A 23,549-nucleotide genomic window follows, 5' to 3' on the forward strand; every position below is an offset into this window, starting at 1 on the left:
ATAATATTTTTACAATACTTTTTCTTTCTCTTTTGCTTTTCCTACGAAGTTTTAACCACTAGCCGTTACTTTTTTTCCGCAAATGTGTGAAAGAAATAATGATTTCTTTCTCTGCGAAAGCGTCAAGAATTTACTGTAGCATAAGTTTATTTCACTTAAGCACTAAAAAACGTACATATGTAAAAGCGCTTAAGGGTATAGATGTGAAAAACTGTCAGCTTTAAGAATGTCAGAATCTTGAAAAAAAATTCAGTGATGGCGTTCCCAATGAATTTTATTAATCCAAGCATCATGATATAGTATCGTAGTTTTTAGGATTGTCTAGTTAATTCCGTTTTGAAATGCGAATGTGTTGTACCTACCAATACCGCCGAATTGAATACAAACGAATAAGCATTGAAATAAGGGAATATTTGAGTAAAAATGATCATTAATGATGATAATAATTAGCCGACTGTAAAAGTAACGCTTTATAGGCTAAGCTATACTTGTGTAATTTCTTGTCGAGCGTGCTCTGATTTCTTGTCTACACGCGCTTTTTCATCACTGATCTCAGAGGATGTTTGCGCACCTTTTATTATGTTGCTATGTATATGTTAGAGCACGAGCTCTCTCCCTTTTTACTAATGAGCTCGAGCACCTTAATTATTATAAGGAAAGGTTTATGCAAATTTGTGATTTCAATGTAAATTACAACCAAATACGTTCGCTGTTTGTAGGAAGTCATTCGGACGACTTTCATTCTACCGTTAACAAAAATATCGATACGCAGATTTGCAGATTTTTGTAAAGTTTCATTAGCGATCAATGTTTCACATTCAGATTTATTATTTCCATCAAATTGTATTTAATGCAAAAGTGATGTGAATTTCTTTAGAAGAGATTAATCATGAGAGCAATTTTTATATAAAAATACATAAAATGTTTTGTGTAATTAAAATTATTTTTAGTTATTTAATCACAAAATGCGAATATATTTAACATGAACAAATATTTTGCTGTAAATTTAGTTAAAGAGAAGACATTTTTTTTTTTTTCTTTTTGTTTTAATATTTTTTTTTTTAAAGAATCAATAAAATTTAGTTACATTATAATTGACAATTGACAAACATTTGCACACTGACATAAATGTTAAAAAAAAATATACAATATTTTTTTTCAATTTTAATTAAATATTCACTTATTACAATTTCAATAAATAATGTGGCAGATATTATATATCCATATGATTGATCGATTGAAACGAAAATTGCATTTACTTTTGTGCTAATCCAGTGATATATTATGAACGTTTGATGCATAATTTTTTATGGAGACCTGATTTCATAAGTTAATGAGAAGCAATGTATGTGCCGAGTATATCGCGGATGTAAAAATTGTGCGAAAAAAGGAATAAATTACAAGCGAATAAATCGAAAAAGTGCCAAAAAAAAAAAACAATTATATTGGAATGCGTTATATTAAAAGCTGATTTTATCGAAAAGTATTGCTGATAAGCAAAGAATGCAAATAAGAGAAATAAGTAATATAAATCTTGCCATTGAAGTTTGAATTGGCAAATTTCTATTTGTAGCCAAAATATTGTAGCGAAGACGTGACATCAATTATTTATTTTCGAACAAATTAGAAAATTTTTTAAATAAATCTATTGAACTTTGAAAATTTACAAATTTTCTTTAAAGTTTTATATTACGTCTCATATTATACGTGCGAACTATTTTAGTTTCAAATGTTTTTTATACAAGAATGTAAAAGTGAGAAAAACATTCGAATGCTATTGTACCTGTTGGATTTCGAAAAAAAAAAAAAAAAAGAAGAAGAAAATACAAATCCAAAAAATATGTCTCGGTATTAATGTTTGTATGATTGTCAATGCTATTTTAAAATAATTATATACTATATTATTTTTATTACAATAATTTCTTAGCTCCAATACTACTTTAAATATATATTATATGTATTTATTTGTTCATATATGTTAATTATTTATTTTCTTAAATGATAGAAATTTCCACAAATTATAGAATAGATAATTTTTTTTATATATTCTTTAATTTCTTTAATCGAAATATATTAATTTATTAATTTTAGAATGAGATTAGATAGAATGATTTAGAATGAGAATTAAATTTTTCACAACGATTAAAATTTTTTATTGTTTTTTTTTTATTCTAATACACATGCGAGATAATAAAGTAAATAATTATATCGCCAAAAAAGTAAAATAAAAAATTTTTTTATTGAATATTTGCTTATACATTTTGTTGAAAATAATTTGAAAGAGAAAAACAAGAAATACGAGAAATACAATGTAATCGAAATAATTGTGAGATTATTAGAAAAATGTCGTCCGTCCTACAAACTGCCTTGTTCAATTAAATTTGACATCCCACCGGATGAAAAAAAAAAAAAAAAAGAGTTGTATAAATCTTCCTTAATATCTACAAGTGCCTGGCGCTTTACTTGCGCGTGTTTGACGTGGCAAATAATAAGTTTGAATTTATTGCGAGTAAAGATTTTCAAAATTTTAAAGAGGATGAAAGTGCGCGGGAGAAAAAGAGAGAGAAAAAAGAGAACATCATAATAATAAAAAAAAAAAAAACAGTATGCGTGTGAAAGTGTGAAAGTTAGAGCGAAAGCGATAGAAACGTTTAATATCGAATATATAAAAAGTGAAAAAAATCTTAAAAATCGAGGTGACCATTTTCTGAGTTTCATAGTTGGACATCCAGCCTTCACGTACAATAAAAAAATTTAAATTTTGCACAATACAACTATTACGTATTCAAACTTTTATATAATATGTATGTGACGTGTTGTATGAGTTGCATATTATTATATAATGCAATGACGCCTCTCGTTAACCCTCTATAATCTATATAAAATTCATGCGAATAATCTAAGAATTTTTTTATTTCTGAAATTTCTGTAAATATTGTTATATACCGTAGTCATATTATACGATCCTTGTTGTAAAAATAGAACAATTTTTTTCGTATAAATGAATCATACTATAATATTAAGAAATAGAATCGTAATAAAAAAAAAAAAAATCGATCTATCGAACTAGATTTTAAAAGCAATTGATGACGGTGAAATTAAAATATTCATATGTAATCATACTCGAATGCTTCTTTTTGTAGGTTTAGATCTCGAAAGTTATAAGCGGAATATGTGTAAATTTATAAACGAAGACATTTAGAAATGATCTTGTTGAAGAATTTTAAAACGTTGGAGTCGTGAATACGTGAAATATTTCATATTAAGGAATTTCATGATTGTATAACGATCACTGTTAAAAAGATAATTCTCTGTACAGAAAATTTTTGGAGATATTTTTAAATAACAAGGTTCGAAAAATTGAAATTCAAGATCATTTCGAAAATTTCTTCTATTGCATAATTTTTAGAAACGATAATTCAAAGAGGAAGCATTTGCAATTTGCATTTGCAAGCATTTTACGTTTACAAACATTATATATATATATCATTTTATCATCCTTCATCTTTAAACGCGTTAGACAATTTTAAGAGTATTCTTCAGAGATAATTTGTCAGATACGAATCGCATGAAATGCATGAAAATCATAGATTTGTAGAGGGTTCAGATACGTATAATATGAAATAGCTGTATTAACGTCATGGATTCTAACATTACATAATAAATGCAATTTGAAATTAATTCTTTTGCGCTTTAACTTTCTCATCTTTTTCTTTTCTATCATTTTACATCTGATATAATTATATTTGAATATAATTATAGTTGAATTTGTTTCATTCCTAATAATAATAACAATAATAATAATAATAATAATAATAATGACAACAACAATAATAATAATAATAAATAAATAAGTTCATTAATAAATTTATTTTACACACATTGTACCTTGAAAATTTATATATATTTATATAAAAACATGATTCTCAGAATTTGAAGCTTTTAGAACAGCGATAAATAAATATCTTCGTGATAATACATGTATATATGTGTGTGTGCAAAGAAAATCACGAAGAATAATGGACAAATGCGCTTTATATAAAAATCAAAATTATGATATAAAGATTAAAGGATCGTATTCTGCGATGGGGGATGGTCACCTTAAAGATAATGCGCTTGGGAAATATGAAAACTCATCGCAAAGACATGTCGAAGAAATGCGACTGAAAACAAAGCGCTTATATTTAGGTGAATAGATATTTGTTAAAAGGCGTGTTGCTAGTTTACCATCGGTTGCACACTTGTGAAAGTATGTACTTAATTTATCTGTTAAAAAAAGTCTTATCAAAATGCCGGGAAAAATGTTATTTATTAATCGTAAGATAGAAATATGTCAACATCTATCTCTATATACACGTGAATGCATAAAGACATACATATAGTATAGGATATATTTATAAATGTTTAACAAATAATTTTTAATATTAATAACTTTAGTGTTTTTTGCGTGCCATGGATGATTAAATTTCATTTGTGACACGCATTATTTTAAGTTTCCGCATCGATTTTAATTTTTTTATTGTTTTAATTTTTCATCATTCGATAAATTAAATTAATCAATATGGATAATCAATATCTTATAAGTATATCTTAAGTATATTTCTTTCTTTCTTGTAGATATATTTCATTTATATAAAAATTACACTTTTACCTCATTTCATCATTTTATATTTATATTACTATAATGTATATAGACAATTTAAGATAAGGACAAAAAGCCTATGATTCTAAAATCATGTATGTCTCAATATACATATAAGTCAATGTATTTAATATAAATTAATAATTATACTTTTCTTTTACTTTTTTTTTATTATTAATCATTAATTACGAACAATATGAACAAAAGTAATATTTGTCGAATAAAAATAAAAATATGTTGCGTAATGAATAGAATACAAGAGAAAGAAGTAAAAGAAATTAAAGAATGAAATTCTTCAACTAAAGAATAGTTGTAAGAATAATAAAAAATAATGTGGTTAAATTAATAACAAAAATCATCATGCGTTAGTATGCTCTTGTATAATTTCAGCGATATGCCATATCTAATTTTAATATTGTAATACTTTTAAGAAATAGTCAATCACGATACGTTTCTCTTTATATGTGTATTCGAAAATTAAAGAATCTCTCTACACATCCATTATTTCTGCAAATAATATTAATTACAAGAATAATATAGCATCCTAAAATTAATAAAAAAACTTGTAAATTTAAATACATATAATGTTTCAACTTGTAAAATGTTTTATGTATCTTGAAAATTAAGTTCAATTTTTTTTTTTTTAAATCCTAGCAATCCTTAATTTTTTGAAGTTAATTAATAATCAATTTTATATTTATTATGTATTTTTTAATAAGAAAGTAATGATTTAATAATAAAACGTTATGATAAAAAGAAATAACAAATTTTTAATATATTTTAGATATTAATTATATAAAATAAATTCATGCAAAAAAAAAAAAGAAAAAATAAACAATAAAATTTAATAATTAGATTTATAAAAATAATATAATAAGTGAAAACAATATTATATTTATTGATCAATATTTATTGATTAATTAATTTATCGTATAAGAATAAACTATATTAATATATAATTCATACATTCATATAATTTATCTGATAAAAATTCATATAATAGATAAATATTAAAAATAAAAATTGTAATTTTCTTACTGTTGTAGAATTTTCATTATTCGAATTAATAGAAAAACAATTATTTGGATAAAAAAAAATTTTTCAAATAAAACATTTGTATTTCTTTGTAATAATTATTTTGTATTTCGGAAAGACTAATAATAATAACATAAATACAATATAAATATTAATATTTTTTAAAATTTAATTTTTCTTATAAATCTCTTTTATTTTTTGCCATTAAATTATAAATTTTTTTTTTAAATTTGCTTTTAAATCGTAACAATTTTTAATATGTTATTATGTTACTTATTATTTGTCTCAAATAATTCAAAAATTCTTTTATTAATATAATAAACTCATAGAAATATTTGGATAAATAAAATAAATCACTTAATTCTATTTTCTATTAATAAAAAAATCGCAAAATGAAAAAAATATTAACATACAATATTTGGAATAATATACGTAAATCTTGTATTATTAAAACACAAGATTTTTTATTAAAAAAAAATTTAATTCTGAAGAAAAATAAGAATTATAGATATTTCACATTGAGCATTTATTATGTAAATAAAAAAATAGAAAGTATTAGAATTATTAAATAGAAAGTATTAGAAAATTATTATATTGCTTAATGTATTAGTTATTTCTATAATAATTTTGAAATTTACTATTAATAATAGATCCAAAAAAATTTATTAAAAAAAAAATGAACAATATTTTCTGAATATGGATAAAAATTGATTTTTTACATTTTTAATTCAATATATATAAAAACAAATACAATTTTATGTTGCATATATCGTTTTTATTATAATAATTTTTAATATACATCTATCATAATAATATATTTTTAAAAAATCAATACTTTATTATTTTGTTACTTTGAATACAATATATATAATATATATTATAATAACATTATAATATATATTATATATTACAATATTATAATACTTTGAATACAATATATATACTTAAAATGAATTAAATGGAGAACTTCGTAATTTAAGAATTTAAATAATATTTAAAATTAATCTTTAAGTAATAATTTTAATGAAAAATGTTTCAGATAAAAATTAAATTTCAAAGGAATCATAGGAATTATTTTAAATTTAGAAATTCTCTCTAATTTTTTAAATAATAATTAAAATTTTTTTCATAAAAGTAAATGAGTAATAATAAAATAAATTCGAATAGAAAATTAATTTATATAATTTACAATTATGTATAATTATTAAGTAATTTTTAATCAAATTTTACTAAAACTTCAAATGCTTCAAATGTTTGATTATTAAAAAAATAAAAATTTAATTTTCATTCATTTTGAGATTTAAAAAAATACAAAGTATAGAAAAAATTATTTACTATATGATCAAGTTGAAATAATAAAAATTTTATATAATCTGAAATATATTTTAATAAAATCATTATTTATGAAACAATCAATATATTTTTATAACAAGCTTCTTAACAATGAAATTAAAATTAAATCGTAAGATATTTTCCAAATAATTTTTTAATATTTTATATTATTTGATACTTATAATATTTATTATATTTATAAAAAATTGTAACTCGAATTGATTTGTAGAATAAAAAATATAATTTTTATTTTAAAAAAAGAATAATTTATGTTTTTTGTGTAATTTATAATTATATTAAATTATTTAATATTATATTTTCGTCTTAAATATTTTTTTATTATAAATTTATTATATTTATAATATAATATATATTTATATTTATATTTATAATATATATTATTATTATATATAATCAAAATGATTCTAATTACATTCTTCAATTTGCATATTATAATATATATTTCATTTTTTTATATAATATTAAAATATAGAAATAAATATAAAATAAACATTTATGAATAATTATAAATATTTACAGGTTTATTTATTATATTATACATATATGTATATATAATAGCTCAGATTGAAAATTATTCATTATGTTTATTTCGTACATATAATAATATAAAATATAATAAATAACTTCATAAATATATAATACTAGTAATCGATTGATAATTTATTACTTGATAAATATAAAAAATAATACGAAGTTCTTATAATAATAAACGCAGAATCTCTTATAAAAATGAATGAAATGTAGAGTAATAAAAATTATTCATCTATAATGTTTGAGAAATTAATTTATAGATTTTTTACAAATTTATTTCATGATATATCATGATTATTTCGAAGAAAAAATATAAATTTTTCATTTATAAAAATTTCAGCTCAAAATCATCTTGAGATCATATTTATATTTTGTAATAATACTAAGAAATGGAACTAAATGAGACATTCTGTATATGTAGAGACATGATTGATTCTATAAAAGCTTTTTTTAAATATTTATTTTTTAAATTATAGGTTCAAAATTAAATTAAAAATAAGAATAAAAAATAAAACTAGAAATAAAAATAAATTTATTCAGCAAAATTATATCTTCAATATAATTGTACAGTATTTTGTATTTTTAAATAAAAAAATATGTGTTAACATTAAAATTGATTTTTTTAATTCAAATTAAATAAAATTCAATTTATATAACAATAAAATATCTTAAAATTAATTCCAATTTTATATATATATGAAATAATTTTTATATTTAATTAAATATTAATTATTATTATTTAATACTATTTAATACTTTTACTATTTTATTTTATTATTTTATATATATATAAAATATGTATAAAAAAATTATTAGAATATATATGTATATATATACGTACAAAAAATTATTATTATTCAATTGAATGAAATTATTATTATTAAATTAAATTGATTTGAGATTAATTTATAAAAAAAAAAAATTCATATATATAGTTGATAAAATATTAAATAATAATAAAATTTATATAATTTATATCATAAAATTATTTCCAAATTTATTTTTCATAAATTATATTATATTCTTGCATAAAAAATTGATTTATTATATTCTTGTATAAATTGAATATCATTTTAAAATTGATGTTCAAATTAATGTTTATTACTTTCAGTATGACATATAATCATAACCACGTGTTGTGACAGTGATAAATTGAATTTAAGAGTTTTATGAGAATAATAGTATTAACTAATAATTAAATTTAATTGGGTCAAAATTATAAAATTTGTACAGATATATACATATCACGGTAATGTTTGAAAATAATATATTATAAATATATATAAGAATATTACAATATAACCTATATACTTGCCGGTTACATTGTTTATTTATAAATCATAAATTATAAATAATTTATAAATTTTTTATTTGTGTATATTATAGTTATTATGTTTATATAATTTTATATTTATTATATTTAGATTTGTAATATAATGTTATTTTCTATGAATTAGTATCAAAATTTGTTAAATTATAAAATTTGTCTTTTAACATTATTTAATTAATATTTTATATATTATTTGCAAGTACTTTTTTATTATTATATTTTTATAGATGCTTAAATATCATGAACCAGTATCAGCATTTGCAATGTATGCTATGAAACGCAAAAATACAGAATCATCATCGAATTCAAAAAAATTAAAAAGAAAACATAGTTCTTTTCAAGATAAAAAAGTAGTTTCAATCGGTGATACAAAATTTAAAATACAAGAAAAGACAAAACAAATATCCATGCATAAAAATATTCAAGGAACAAATAAAGTTTCAATAAATAAAATTCCAAATATAAATAAAAAAAAGAATTTAATATCTAAAAAAACTAATTCATCTATAATTTCTAAGAAAAATAAATTAATTAAAAAACCAATACATAAAAGACAAAATAAGAATATAATCTTAATTTCTGGTTCAAAGAAAGTTGAACCAAAGAAAAAATTAAAAAATTCTGTTTTAATGGTGAATAGAGCTCTTGCAAAAATGAAACAAATTAAACAAAAACAAATTAAAAAAACAAGAGTAATAAAAAGGACCATTCAAGAAACTACTTATTCTAATTGTGAAACATCTGAAGAAAATCATGAGAATCCTGTAAAAACAAGTCGTTCAATGTTTGAATGGTTAATATATCCTATGAAAATAGAGGAGTTTTTTGAGTGAGTTCAAAGTAGTTAAATTTTTCTAAACTTTATGTGTTTATAAGTCTAAATGTTAATAAGGAATATATTTGTTATTTTCTTCTAGAAAGAATTGGGAGAAAACACCTGTTCATATAAAAAGGAATTTTCCTAAATATTATAAATTACTTATGTCTACTCCAATGTTGGATAAAATATTAAGAGAGTCCTATATTTTATTTACAAAAAATATTGATATTACTTCATATGAAAATGGTGTAAGGGAAACTCATAATCCAATTGGTCGTGCAGTTCCAACTGTTGTTTGGGATTATTATATGAATGGATGTTCTGTTCGAATGTTAAATCCACAAACATATATACCAAAATTACATTCATTAAATGGTATTTATTTTTCTGAAATAAATAATTATTTTTCAAGTAAAAATATCAAAATGATTTTAATGATTTTAATATTTTTAAATATATTTTCTATATAATTCATTATTATTAAGATTAATAAAATTTATTTATTATTTTCAGCTACACTTCAAGAATTCTTTGGTTGTTTTATTGGTGCAAATTCTTATTTAACACCACCTAATAGTCAAGGTTTTGCACCACATTATGATGATATTGAAGCTTTTATATTACAAATTGAAGGTAAAAAGAGATGGAGATTATATAAACCACGAAATCAGAATGAATATTTGCCAAGGTATTCTTCAGAAAATTTTTCACAATTTGAGATTGGAGAACCTATATTAGATACAATTGTAAATGAAGGAGATTTATTATATTTTCCACGAGGAACAATTCATCAAGGTGAAACTATCGATAATACACATAGTCTTCATATTACATTAAGTGTTTATCAGAAAAATAGTTGGGGTGATTTTTTGGAAAAATTACTTCCAAATGCATTAACAGCTGCTATAAAAGAAAACTATGAATTTCGAAAAGGATTACCTATTGATTATTTAAGATATTGTGGATATGTACATTCTGAGATTCAAAATAATTCCAAAGATAAATTCAAGGAAAAAATAAAACATTTACTTAATAAATTAATAGATTACATTGATATTGATGAAGCTGCAGATTTAATGGCAAAAAATCATATTCATGATTTTTTACCACCTGTTCTTTCTGAAAGCGAACGGGAATGTTCTGTTACTCAAGATGGTGAAAAAATGATTGAAAATGGAATTGTTAACAATAGAGTAGAAATAGAACCTGATACTAGATTTCGGTTAGCAAGATCTCATTGTATAAGGTATGATTCAATACAAATTAGCGATGTTTATAATTTTGAATTTTGAATTCATCATTATATAAAATTAATTTTTTCACAATCATACAATTTAAAAATCATATGCAAAAAATTATAAAATTATATAATTTTTTAATATTTATATTTTATTTTTATATTTTTTTTTAGATTTATATTCATAATTTTAATTAAATTTATATATTTGATATAAATATTATTTTTATTATAGATTAATTAAAGAAGATGAATCATTTAAAATATATTATTCAAGTGAAAATTCTAAAGAATATCATGAATATGAATCACAATTTTTAGAAGTTAGTGAAGAATTTATACCTGCTATTCGAAAAATGATATTGCAATATCCTAATTTTATACGTGTAGAAGACTTGCCAATTAATGGTGAAGACAATAAGGTAATATAATAAATACAGAAATATAATAATTATTTTAAAGTAACATTATAATATATTATTATTATATAATTACATTATTTTTATATGATAAATTAATATTCTATAAATTATTTCTATTTCATAGATACAAATAGTCAAAGATCTTTGGGAAAAATGTCTTATAGTAACAGATAATCCATTATGTATATTGGAATAATCATATATTTTAAGTAATTTGTACAAAAATTAAAAAAAAAATAAATATTGAAAGTCAAAGTTCTTAAAAGTATTATTATTAACTTAATTTTAATACTTTATAAAAAGAATAATAGATATATAATATAATTATATATAATAAATATATAAGTATATAAAATAATTTGATATAATAATATAAAATATATAAAAATAATATAAACTAATATTATAACATAAAATATATTGCTAAAATATATTGCTATATAGGATTCATATATTTATACAAAATTACACATATCATAATAATTGTAAGGATTTTTTAATATGAATAAAATATTAGTAAAATATAATTAGTAAAAATAGAAAATTATATTGCGATTTATTGATTATAATTTTAGAAACGAGTAATATATAATAAGTTATTGTATAGTATATGAAAAATATGAATATGAATGAATATAAAAAAATATATATAGTTAAAAATATTTATATTATTCTTTCTTTTATAATAATATTATCATTTAAAAATATTGTATGAAAGCAAAAATTAATTTTCATAAAACTTTGGATGTAGATTGAATTATTTGAATATAGAATAAAATATCCAAGGCACAATTTTTTGATATTTTGAAAAAATTATTTTGAACAAAATTGACTTACAATGTTTTTTGTTTTTAATAATAAAATAATAGATCACAAATAATGATCTTAAATTTACAAATAATTGCACTAATTTAAAATATATAATATATTATATATAAATACAATATTATAATATTTATCACATAAGTTATTGTAATTTTTATCTGATTTGGAATGTAATTATTTTTAAAAATTTATTTAGAAGATAAACTTTTTTTAAAAAAAGCTGAGTATACAATTACTTAGATAATAATATTTTCTCATCAAAAAAAAAAAAAAAAAAAACGAATAAAATAAATAACTTGCTCTATCACATAAAAATTGCTTGTATTAAAATTTTTAGTTTTTGTACATTTTAATAGAAGACAATTATTATAAATAAATTGAATTTAAAAAAAAATTTGTTTCACATAAATTTTAAACATAAATTTATGTGTTATACAGAATTTTGCAATACATTTTATTTATTAAGAATTTTTTGAATTAAATATATTTTTATTTGTCCGATTTGTTATTTCGTTTTGCTTGAGCAATGTGGTCTCTTTGTCTTCCAAGAACATATTCGATATATCCAATGTATCCATCATGATCCACGTCATCTTCTCTGAGTACTCTATCCACAAGTTCTTCATAACAGAAACAAATATTACTTTTTATTCTATATTATATTTATATCTACATAAATTTTAATTTAATTACAAATGTTTAATTGAAATTATTTAATAAAATTTAATAATTGTTTTGATATTTTATTTATTTTCATATATTATCTAAAGTATATTTGCTAAAAGATACAAATTATTTTATAATATTTAAAAAAAAAAAATAATTTAAAAGATACTAAATGGAAAATATCTTAAAAAAATGTATTATAATGTTTATAAATGTATAATATTATGTATTATATTTTATGTTACTTTAGGATTATTACATACAACAATTTTTCATATAAGATTTTTTTTTAATCGCATTTAAATGTAAATTAAAAAATTTTTGTTGTAATCAAAAAATATTAGAATTTCATACATTTAAAATACTATTTTTCTTTTTTTCTATTTAAAAAAATAAAATTTAATTATATATTATTTTTACAATATTTACATAATTAATTTTGTTTAGATATCATAATAATTTTAGATATACAAACAAATAAAAATTTTGTTTAAAAAATTTTGTTAAAAAATTTAAAATAATTTTTATATTTACTATAGAGAGAAAGAAACAAATATTTATAAAATTTTTTAGAATACTTACAAAATTTATGTATTACACAGAATTTTGCAATATATTTTATTTATTGAAATTATTTTGAAAAAATTAAAGAGAATAATTACGTTTAATAAATATCCAGCAATATGTAAAACATAAATCTTTAAACATATAAACCTAAATTTTTAGATGTAATAAAAAAGAAAAATATTATATTATAGTATTATTATATTATAATATATATTAATATATACTATAATATTTAATATATAATGTATACTATATGTATATAATATATACTATATTTTAATATATACTACAATAATACTTTAATATTATAATAGATGGAATTGTGTAATAGATAAATCTGAATTTTAAGAATCTGAATTATCTTTATAATTTAATGTTAAAAAAAAGTAATATTGAATATTTATTTACATATTAATAAATTTAAAGAATATCAAGAATATTTTATTTAAAAATGGAATATAAAAAGAAATACATATCGAAATAGATAATATTAAATATTCAAATTAAATTATATTATTTTAATTTTATTTTAATTTGAAAATAATTTTGTATATAAATATACGATGAATGAAAATTTTCTTTTTTTTTATTTTTTAATTGGTTATTGAAAAAATTATATATAATTTATTGTATACAATTAATTTACATACCTACGATCCAGGGCAAATCATCTTCATAATCCATAGTTTTCATGTTTTCGTTTGAATTTTCACGTTCAGCATTGGCAAGTCTGTTTTCGTGAAATGTATGTTGAATCGCGTAAAGAATTTCTAATCCGTCCAATTTGGCATTATTGTCGATATCGTGAACTCTACGATTAATATAGCAATTGAAATTGATTTATAATATATATATTATAATAATATATATATTTATAATAATATATATATTGATTTATAATTTATAATATATGGTTATTAACATTGCTTTATTCAATCAATATATTCAGTCAATAATTTTTATAATGTGTAATTACTTTTTTTTCATAAATACTTTTTAATGATTTATATATATATATATATATATATATATATATATATATATATATGTGTATATGAATTCTTTGATAAGATAAAAAGTTTTCATGAGATAAAAAATTATTATATTTAATAGAAAAAATAAAACATACATTTTTGATTATATAAATATTATAAATTTTATACAACATCAATAGTTGTTTAAAATTGAACTTATTATTCAATATTTAAAATACAAAAAATTTTCTTATCATAAGATATCAGATATACTATTTTTAAAAAATTTATAACATATAATGAAAAATAAAGATATTATTTATAATTTATTAATATGAACGTACTTAAAATAGTGGAATTCTATCTCCTGTTCAGTCATATTTGAAAAGTCCAATTGGTCCGCCATTGACCCTATGTCTTCTTTTAAGTGGCTGGAATTTCGTTTTTATATTTCGAATTTCTGTAGCATTATAGATCAAATAAAAAGTATGAATAATGCAAATTATACTGATACTAAATAATTAATGATAAATATAATATATTTCATGCATATTTTAATCGCATAATTGATAACTTTTGATGCGTTTTTAGATATTTGATTATAAGATGATAATAAGCAAAAATTATAATATTTTAGTAATTATATGCATACTTAATAAATTTTCAAAATTATTTTTTTTAAATAATTTTTCAAATTTAAAAAATATCAAATTTTTTACTTATTTTCATATAAAAATTTTCTTTAATTATATATTAAGAATTTGGAAATTTATTAAATGTGTTTTATAAAATATATAAGCTGTATCTTCATTAAAGCAACAAGGACATATTTTTATTGAAGTAAAATATGAAGAAACAATATTTGAATAAACAATAAATAATAAAAATAAACAATAAAAACAAATACTTATATAATCTTAGGCATTTTGTTGCTTGATTTACAAGATATTACCATCATAATGCGATTTATACAAAGTGTTAATATATTCGTCATACATCCTTGCAGGGTTGATCCAAAAAAATTGATCAAATACAAAAATGTCAAATTAAAAAATATATTTTACTAATAATGTATTTAATATATCAATATATATAATAATATAATGTATTAATATATATAATATATAATATAATTAATAATAAATATAATTCATTTTTTTTCAATATATTCAAATGTTTTTAATTGTTTTTATTAATTTTGATGATTGATTCTTGCTATCGATTTTTTCATTATTTCATACTTAATATTATTCCATTCAATTTGTAAAAATTTTTACAAACGTATTTTTAATTTTGAATACTTACTGTTCTTAAATTTGTTTCTATAAATGATTCCATAGTATATTACTTAAGAATTATATAGAATTATAAATATTATTTTATAATAATTTACATTGTATCTCAATTCATAGATATAGTGACAAATTTTCACTTATTTCTGAATATTGATATATGATTATTTAAAATTTTTGAAATACTATCATTGAACAATAATTATTAATTTAACCAAAAAGTTATAAAAAATATGAAAATTTAATAAATGTCAAAAATTTCGAATATTATTAATTTAGTAATAAATCATCATTGATTTAACTTCATTTTTTTTTTACCATTGATAATAATAAATATTGCTATAATTATAAAGAGCAAGTTATCATTCACAACCTAGAATTATTTGCTTACATATGAATAACTCTAGTAATGAACATAATTTTAAAATCAAAATTTATGTTTTTTATATTATGTTAGATTTTAGTATGGACAAAATATTTTCACAATTTAGTATTTGTTGCATATTTTTTAAAAATAAAAGTAATAATAACATATAGCAAAAAGATCTTCATCGTTGTTTCAACGAGGATACAGCTTTAGGCATTACATTTTGTACAAGAGCCAGATGAAAATATCTACAATAAAGACTTTTTAGATGGGAAGTTAGTAATTTATTCTTATTTTTGTAAAAATTTTTTTTAAAAAAGAAATCCAATGCAGTTAAATTAAATTTGAAAAACATGAAGGATATTTAATAATAAAATAAACAAGGAATTAAATTGAGAAAAAATATGAATATTTTATCAAAGGAAATAAAGAATTCTATAACAATGGAATAAATAAAAAACTAATGATAAATACAAATCTAATGAATACAAATAAAAAATTATTTCTATGTTATGTGCACATAAATATTCAAAAAATCATTACAGAAAATTATGATTAATGAATATTATATTTATAATTTTTTTTATAATATCTAATAAATATATATAAATAATAATAAAAAACAATAATATTAAATATTATAGTATAATAATTTACTAAATATTACAATATATACATGAGAAACAAATTTTTTATTTAAGAAAACTAAAATTTTATATTATTTAGAATTTTAAATAGAAAAGTATTTTTTAATATAAAAATCAGAGTTTTTAATTAAATATTTTGTTATTTTATTTAATATTCATAGATATAAGAAAAAGTGTCTGAATATTAAATTAAATATCATCAAAAAACAATAAATTTATTGTCATATTCTTTTATTATATGCAGAATAAAATATTATTATTTTATTCTTTACATTTCTTTATATTTACTATTTTACTAAAAGAGTTACGAAAGTTCATGATTACACAAATATTGAATAGAACTTAATAAAAGAGTGTTCAATACTAATATTTAATAAAAATACATAAATCAAAAAATCATATAAGTAATAATCTGGGATATTATTCTCAGAATTGTATATATTAAAATTTATATATTTTTAATATTAAATTAAAATTATTTTTTTGTTCATTACAGAATTCAAATATCTTATATATTTAATCTCTAAAAAATATATTATAATTTAATTAAAATAATTTTTTTTTAAATTTACTTTTCTTCAATTGTTATTAATGAATAAAATTTAATTAATTCAAAAAAAAAAAAAAAGAAATCATAAGAAACAAACTTTTCAAGGAATTTAAATCTATTTAAACTATATTTAATGATCCTTCTTTTTTGTCATAAAATAAAATTATAAAATTATGAACAACAAATAATAAAGTGAAATAAATATATATTTAATTAAAATAGTACTCAAGTAATAATTTAAATATTAACTAACGTAGCATCCTGTAGTAATTCTGTATCTTGCGTTATTTTTACATCTTTCTGTGGAGCGTAATGATGATGAGAAACTGCGCTTCGCGGATGATGTGGTCCACGTAAACCAGTCGAAAATCCGATGCATAAACCAATCATAATTGTAGTTATCATTTGTCTGAAACAATTTAATAATTAATAAATAACATATATATATATAATTATCTTACATTATCTATTAATTTTGACATATTTTTGAAATTTATTAAAATTGAAAAATATTATTAATTCAATTAATTCAAAAATATTTAACGAAAAAAAAAATTCAAAACGAAAATAAAATATCATTTTCATTTGTAAAATTTTCATCAAGGTAGTTCAAAGATGAAGATTTTATTTTTATAATTAAAAATTTTATTATTAAGAAATAAATTTATTAAATTAATTGATTATTTATTATAATAAAAATAAATAAATAATATGCATGTATATAGTTAATAAATGTCAAACTGTTAAATAATATGAGATATATATAATAAATAATAATAAATAGAAAAAAATATTACACGAATATTATATACATATAAATCGAAAAATAAAAAAATGCAAAAAACTGGATGACATTTTGTGATATTTCTTACAATGCTCAATAACAATAGGACCTGCTGAGACACGGTGATCGTCTACGTTGCCCTAGCATTGTCCACTGTCACTTGTAGGGGTTGAACACCCCTTGGCTAGCGACAGATGGACGGTAGAGGGGGTCCTAGTAATTATTATGCGATTACCCACAAGCCCATTGATTTAGATTGGACCCCGGGGGGCGCAGTGCACGATGCTCTGGGCCCGTCTTCAAATTTGCTACACATCACTCGTCAAGAACTTTGCAATCATTTAAAACCCTATGAAACGTGTACTGATAATCTGTAAAGTGATATCTCTTCTTTTTTCTTAGTACATTTAGTTTCTAAGAAATTATAATTTAATTATAATAATTTTTGTTTTAAATTTAATTTTTTTCAACTATTACTATTCACATTTGAAAAAAAAATTCTTGAGAATTGTAATAGAGAGTTATTTTTCATTTTAAAGAACATTGCATTAAAAGTGATGATTATTCGATATTAATTCTTATATTTAATAAATTTAATAATTCAAGTGAGCTAATTATAATATTGATTAAGAATAAAAAATTTACGATATTTATCGTAAATTTAATAAGTTTCTAATAAGTTTCTATCGGTAATAAGATAAGTTTCTTAGTAAAAAAGAAATTTAATTATGAAAGATTTAATAGAAAATATGAATGTTTTTTTTTCAAATTATAAAAAACATTCCATATATTTTTTTTTCTATTTCAATATTGAAGACATATTAACATATTAATTTTCAAATATTCCTTTCTTATAATATCAATTTTGTATTTAAAGTCATATAAATTTGCTATTATTAATAAACAAAATATACTTGAATATCCCGTTGAAAAAAATTCAAATTTTTTATTTGCATTTAATTTGGTATAAAAAAACTTATATGCAATATTAAACATTATAAAAATTTAAAAATAATATAAAACAATATAACGTATAAAAATTCATTTTACATATAAAAAATTGATTTTAAAATGTATTCATTAATTATTTTCTATAATTATTTTTTTATAATTAGTAACAATTATATATATATAAATATTTATAGTAGAATTAATTTTTTTTTCTATCAATTTAAATTAAAACAAGACAATAATATTAATTATTAACAAACAAATATTATTTTAATTAAATCAAACAAGAATAAAGATTATAATTAAATAATTAAAATCATTACCTGAATAAATAATTTTATATTTCACTTATAAAAATATTTTTCTTACTTTACAATATATATTTTATTATATTTTACAATATATTTAATATATTTTATATAATAAATTATTATTTTAAAATTTAGTACTTTTTAATTTTCTGTTAGAAAGATAAATAAATTAATTCTTATAAAAATAAGTTATAAAAAAAAAATTTCAAAAAAAAAATACTTGTATAGTTTATATGTACATATATATATATATACATATATATGTTTGTATGTATTTTATAAGTATTTTTTATATGTTGAATTATATTTTTTGAACTAAATTTAATATCGTAATAAATATGTAATAAATTTGAAAAAATAAATAAAATAAATAATGTTAAGAAAAGACAAATAATATGATAATTAAATATTTTCTTTATCAAAATTTAAAAATTAATATAAAGATCAATCTAATATAAAAAAATATATACATATTACTTATTATATGCATAATATTTAATAATTTAAAAAATTAGTTAAGAAAAATGTTTTGATATCTTAATGAAATCTAACGAATGAAGATCTTGAAATAATTTTTTTCAAATAAGTAAAAGTGATAGTAAGGGAAGAGCAAACAAAAGTATCATTTTTAGTCATGTTTACACTCAAATCGAACACTCGTGAATATTTGTGTAAAGAACAAATGAAGATAGGTGTTAAAAGACACGCGAGATTGACAGGAATCCAGGGTACTTAGGAATCAATTTTATATAGGCTTACGGTGGTCGAGTGAAAATGCATATGTTGAGGGGGCCTCAAGGGGCTTTCGATGCAAGTGGACCCCCCCCGGGGTACACACCCCAGTTGGAACAGAACACCCTCGATTCCCCCTCCTCACTTTGGTGTCGAAATCTATAAATAATTTATATCATTTGGTCCATTCACTGAAAGAGCCCATATGTACCTGTGTCGCCTTACAGGGGACCTAGATTTTTTTCCCCGGAATATCGCTTGAATCAAAAATCTCAATCGAGATATATATATGTAATATATGTATTCAAATACTATTGTATTCATTAATATTATTGTATTCATTAATGGATAAAAAAAAACAATATTAATTCAATTTTCATCATTGACTTAATGTTTAATAAAGATGTGTTTCTATTAACTTGCGATATTTTTTGCGAACGATTCTCTGATATATGTAAATATGTTTGAGATAATGATAATTATCGATATATTATAGATAATTTATTAATAATTTTTGATAATATATTTTGATAATATTATTGAGACATTGTAAATAGATGGTGAGATATAAATGACCAAAATATTTTTTCTTATTCAAAATTATTATTAAAATACTTAAAAATATTATTTATGTCATTACTTACTTGTTGATAAGTTTCAATAAAAATAAGCTTTATTAAAAAATTATATTGCTGTTTACTTTAGCTATTTCTACTCGTGACTATCTTAACAATATTTTGAATATATCAAAAAATTAATATCTCTAATAATAACAAAATTAAATTTTATCTATTATAAATATCTTGATATTTTAATGATATCATCAATATATCGAATTATTAGTTATTATTGATAATCATAATTCTAAGATAGGAAATAAATAATAAATTGAATAATTACTTGCAATAATTGTTTTTTAAAGAATGCAATATCGTTTAAATTTTAATATGCAATCTTAATTATTGAATTTTTAATTGAATGAATAATACAGAAATCAAATTTCATTGTATTTTATTTAATTCATAAATAGTTAATTTATTGATTCTACATTTAATGCTAAAATTATATTATTAAAAAATTTTTAAAACAGAGTTAATTAGTTTGATTTTTGAATAATTTAAATATAAATCAAGGATTATTAATTATAAATATTTTATAAATATAAATCTTTTAGAATCTTCTTAAAAAAGAATGAAAAAAATGTACGAATTGGACGGAAACCATATTTGATTAATAACAAATAAAATTATTCAATTTCATTGTAATTAAATTTTTGCTTTAAAAAAAAAAATAAATCAAACAAAAATTAATATGGTGTACCTGGTGATATGAAATATTGATGATTGATTCATTGAAATGAAATAAAATTAAAATGACTTTTACAAAATAATAAATTCAATTTATATTGACAGGATTGATAAATATTTTTAAATATTGAATATATTTGATATTAATAGTTAATTACATTGTCAATTTATTTCTGTCTCTTATCATAATTTATTGCGATAACAATATATATTTTTATTATTATATTTTTCCATAATTTTCCAATTTATATATATTTTTCTTTTATTTACATTCATAAAGAATATACTTTAACTGGAATATTAAATTTGGCTTTGTTATCATATAAAAGCAATTTGTATCTCTCAAAGCAAGTTTTATAGATTAAAAAAAAAAAACTTGTTCAAGTTATTGTAGAATAATATATGTATTATATAAAATAATCCATATAAAAAATATTTTTCATTTGTTTATCAAGATTTAAATATTCTCATATTGAAAAAAAATGAAAATCAATATATTAAATAATGTGAATTGTTTATATTAAAGCGAAAAAAATAAAGAATGAAAGATTAATTTACATTTAAATGTGAAAAATAATATAATATAATAATGTAATAATGTTTTGACATTTCTTTTATTTTGACATTTGTTAAAAATATTTTTAATATAATAAAATCTAATAAAAATTTATAAATAAAAAAATTTTACTTATAATTATTTATTTAGAATTATTTTTTAAAAATTTAGTCATTAGAAGAATAAAATTATTATTCTTTCGATTATTAAATATTTTTATATATTTAATCATTATATTTATCTAAAAAGAAATGAACGTATATTTTGCGAATAAATTTTCAAATAACCCGCCCTCTATCTCTCAAAGTTCAATATTCATAGATATCTCGAAACATATTCTCGAATCGAAGAAATTAGAACCTATTTTGCTCCAGATTAGGTTATTCTAACCTAACCTTAATTCGAGATTGGTACCGATGTTTTTTAGTCAACTTGAATTGTGCGAATTTGATACATATAAAGAAATTAATAAATTGTATCATTTACCTGGATTTAACGATCGACTGTTGAATTATTTATCTTGTAATATAAGTCGAACTTCCGTTCGATTTTTTTTGGTCGATCTTTTCAATAATGTTTTCAACTGGATTTTCTCTTCTGTAACGCGCGTGACATTTATCGACGTTCTTCATGGAGTTTGCGTATTTGAAGAGTTGCTCGTTATACTGTTCGTTCATAAAGCGGGATATTTTGCTTTTGAATTTTAAAGAAATTGATTCATTTGTATATTTTGAAAATCGAAAAAATATTAATTACAACTATATCTTGAAATAAATCTATATCTTGAAATATATTCAGAGAAAACAATGCAAATAACTGATTTTTTAGAGATCATTAAATCATTTAGATTGTTACATAACATGAAATGACCGATTTTATAAATATATAAAATTATTTAAAATACAATAGTTTAAATATACAATTAAGTAATATTTATTATTATGTGTGTACTTAACTATATGTTTAAAGTTAAATAAATATATATATAAAATTTGGATAATTTTATTATTATTGTTTTATTGTAAAAAGAAAAAAAATGTATATTTCAATATCAAATTCGAATAAAAATATTTAGTAATGGATCTTTATAAAATCATGTTAAAAGAATAAACAATTTTTTTTTTGTAAAAAATTTATATTAATAAAGATAGAAAAAAAATGAAGTTAAATAATTATTTTCAATTTCAAAATTAAGAATCATTTCATTTACAAAAATTTAATAGAATATTTTATGTAAATATTTTACAAATAATATGAATATAAATGTTTATAAATTTTTTTAAGAAATTGTTTTTATGATAAATACATATAAAATTACTTAATAGTACAGATGAAGTAAATATGTTTAATTATTATTAGAATTATAAACTTTAAAAAGTATATAAAATTATTTGTATTTAGTATTATATTTATAAACAGCATTGATATTTAATATAATAATTAATAATATAATATTTTTTGATTAAAAATGATTAAAATTATGTTTTAAATATTTTTTCTAAAACTTCATTTTGTTAGATAAACGAATTAAGTAAAACTGAAATATTTTATTTTAATTTTAAATAGACATATGAATTGAATAAACTCGAAATATAAATCTTATGTTAAAATTTATTTTAAAATGAAATAATTGAATTAGAAAGTGAATTT

At 18.9% G+C, this 23,549-nt stretch overlaps 2 protein-coding genes across 5 annotated transcripts in view; one reads left to right on the forward strand and one right to left on the reverse strand.

The window, feature by feature from the left end:
* The first annotated feature begins 8,654 nt into the window (after positions 1-8,654).
* LOC411568 (ribosomal oxygenase 1) overlaps positions 8,655-23,549 on the forward strand; it is a 41,990-nt gene continuing 27,095 nt past the window's right edge. The window contains exons 1-6 of one of the 2 annotated variants that reach the window (XM_395039.7): positions 8,655-8,810; positions 9,119-9,720; positions 9,809-10,086; positions 10,225-10,957; positions 11,184-11,370; positions 11,495-11,628. In XM_395039.7, the coding sequence (XP_395039.6) occupies positions 9,119-9,720; positions 9,809-10,086; positions 10,225-10,957; positions 11,184-11,370; positions 11,495-11,566 (1,872 nt within the window). In that variant the 5' untranslated portion in view covers positions 8,655-8,810 and the 3' untranslated portion in view covers positions 11,567-11,628. Of the gene's footprint in view, positions 8,811-9,118; positions 9,721-9,808; positions 10,087-10,224; positions 10,958-11,183; positions 11,371-11,494; positions 11,629-23,549 lie in introns of those variants that run through there. The other variant, XM_016917193.2, reaches the window with a different exon arrangement.
* On the reverse strand, positions 12,618-22,542 carry LOC100579055 (multiple coagulation factor deficiency protein 2 homolog). 3 transcript variants are annotated; one of them, XM_026444713.1, is made up of 6 exons: positions 22,386-22,542; positions 18,131-18,391; positions 17,512-17,667; positions 14,747-14,833; positions 14,079-14,239; positions 12,618-12,815 (listed from the first exon to the last, which is right to left on the reverse strand). In XM_026444713.1, exons 3-6 carry the CDS (start codon positions 17,661-17,663, stop codon positions 12,685-12,687), a joined length of 531 nt encoding a protein of 176 aa, XP_026300498.1. In that variant the 5' UTR covers positions 17,664-17,667; positions 18,131-18,391; positions 22,386-22,542; the 3' UTR covers positions 12,618-12,684. The 3 variants fall into 3 exon arrangements, with proteins under 3 accessions (XP_026300498.1, XP_026300497.1, XP_003251801.1); XM_026444712.1 differs by having other exon boundaries at positions 18,131-18,413; XM_003251753.4 differs by lacking the exon at positions 18,131-18,391 and having other exon boundaries at positions 12,619-12,815; positions 22,386-22,540.

This window comes from Apis mellifera, linkage group LG13 (assembly GCF_003254395.2).
Source record: "Apis mellifera strain DH4 linkage group LG13, Amel_HAv3.1, whole genome shotgun sequence".
In the NCBI taxonomy this organism is placed as follows: Eukaryota; Metazoa; Arthropoda; class Insecta; order Hymenoptera; family Apidae; genus Apis; species Apis mellifera.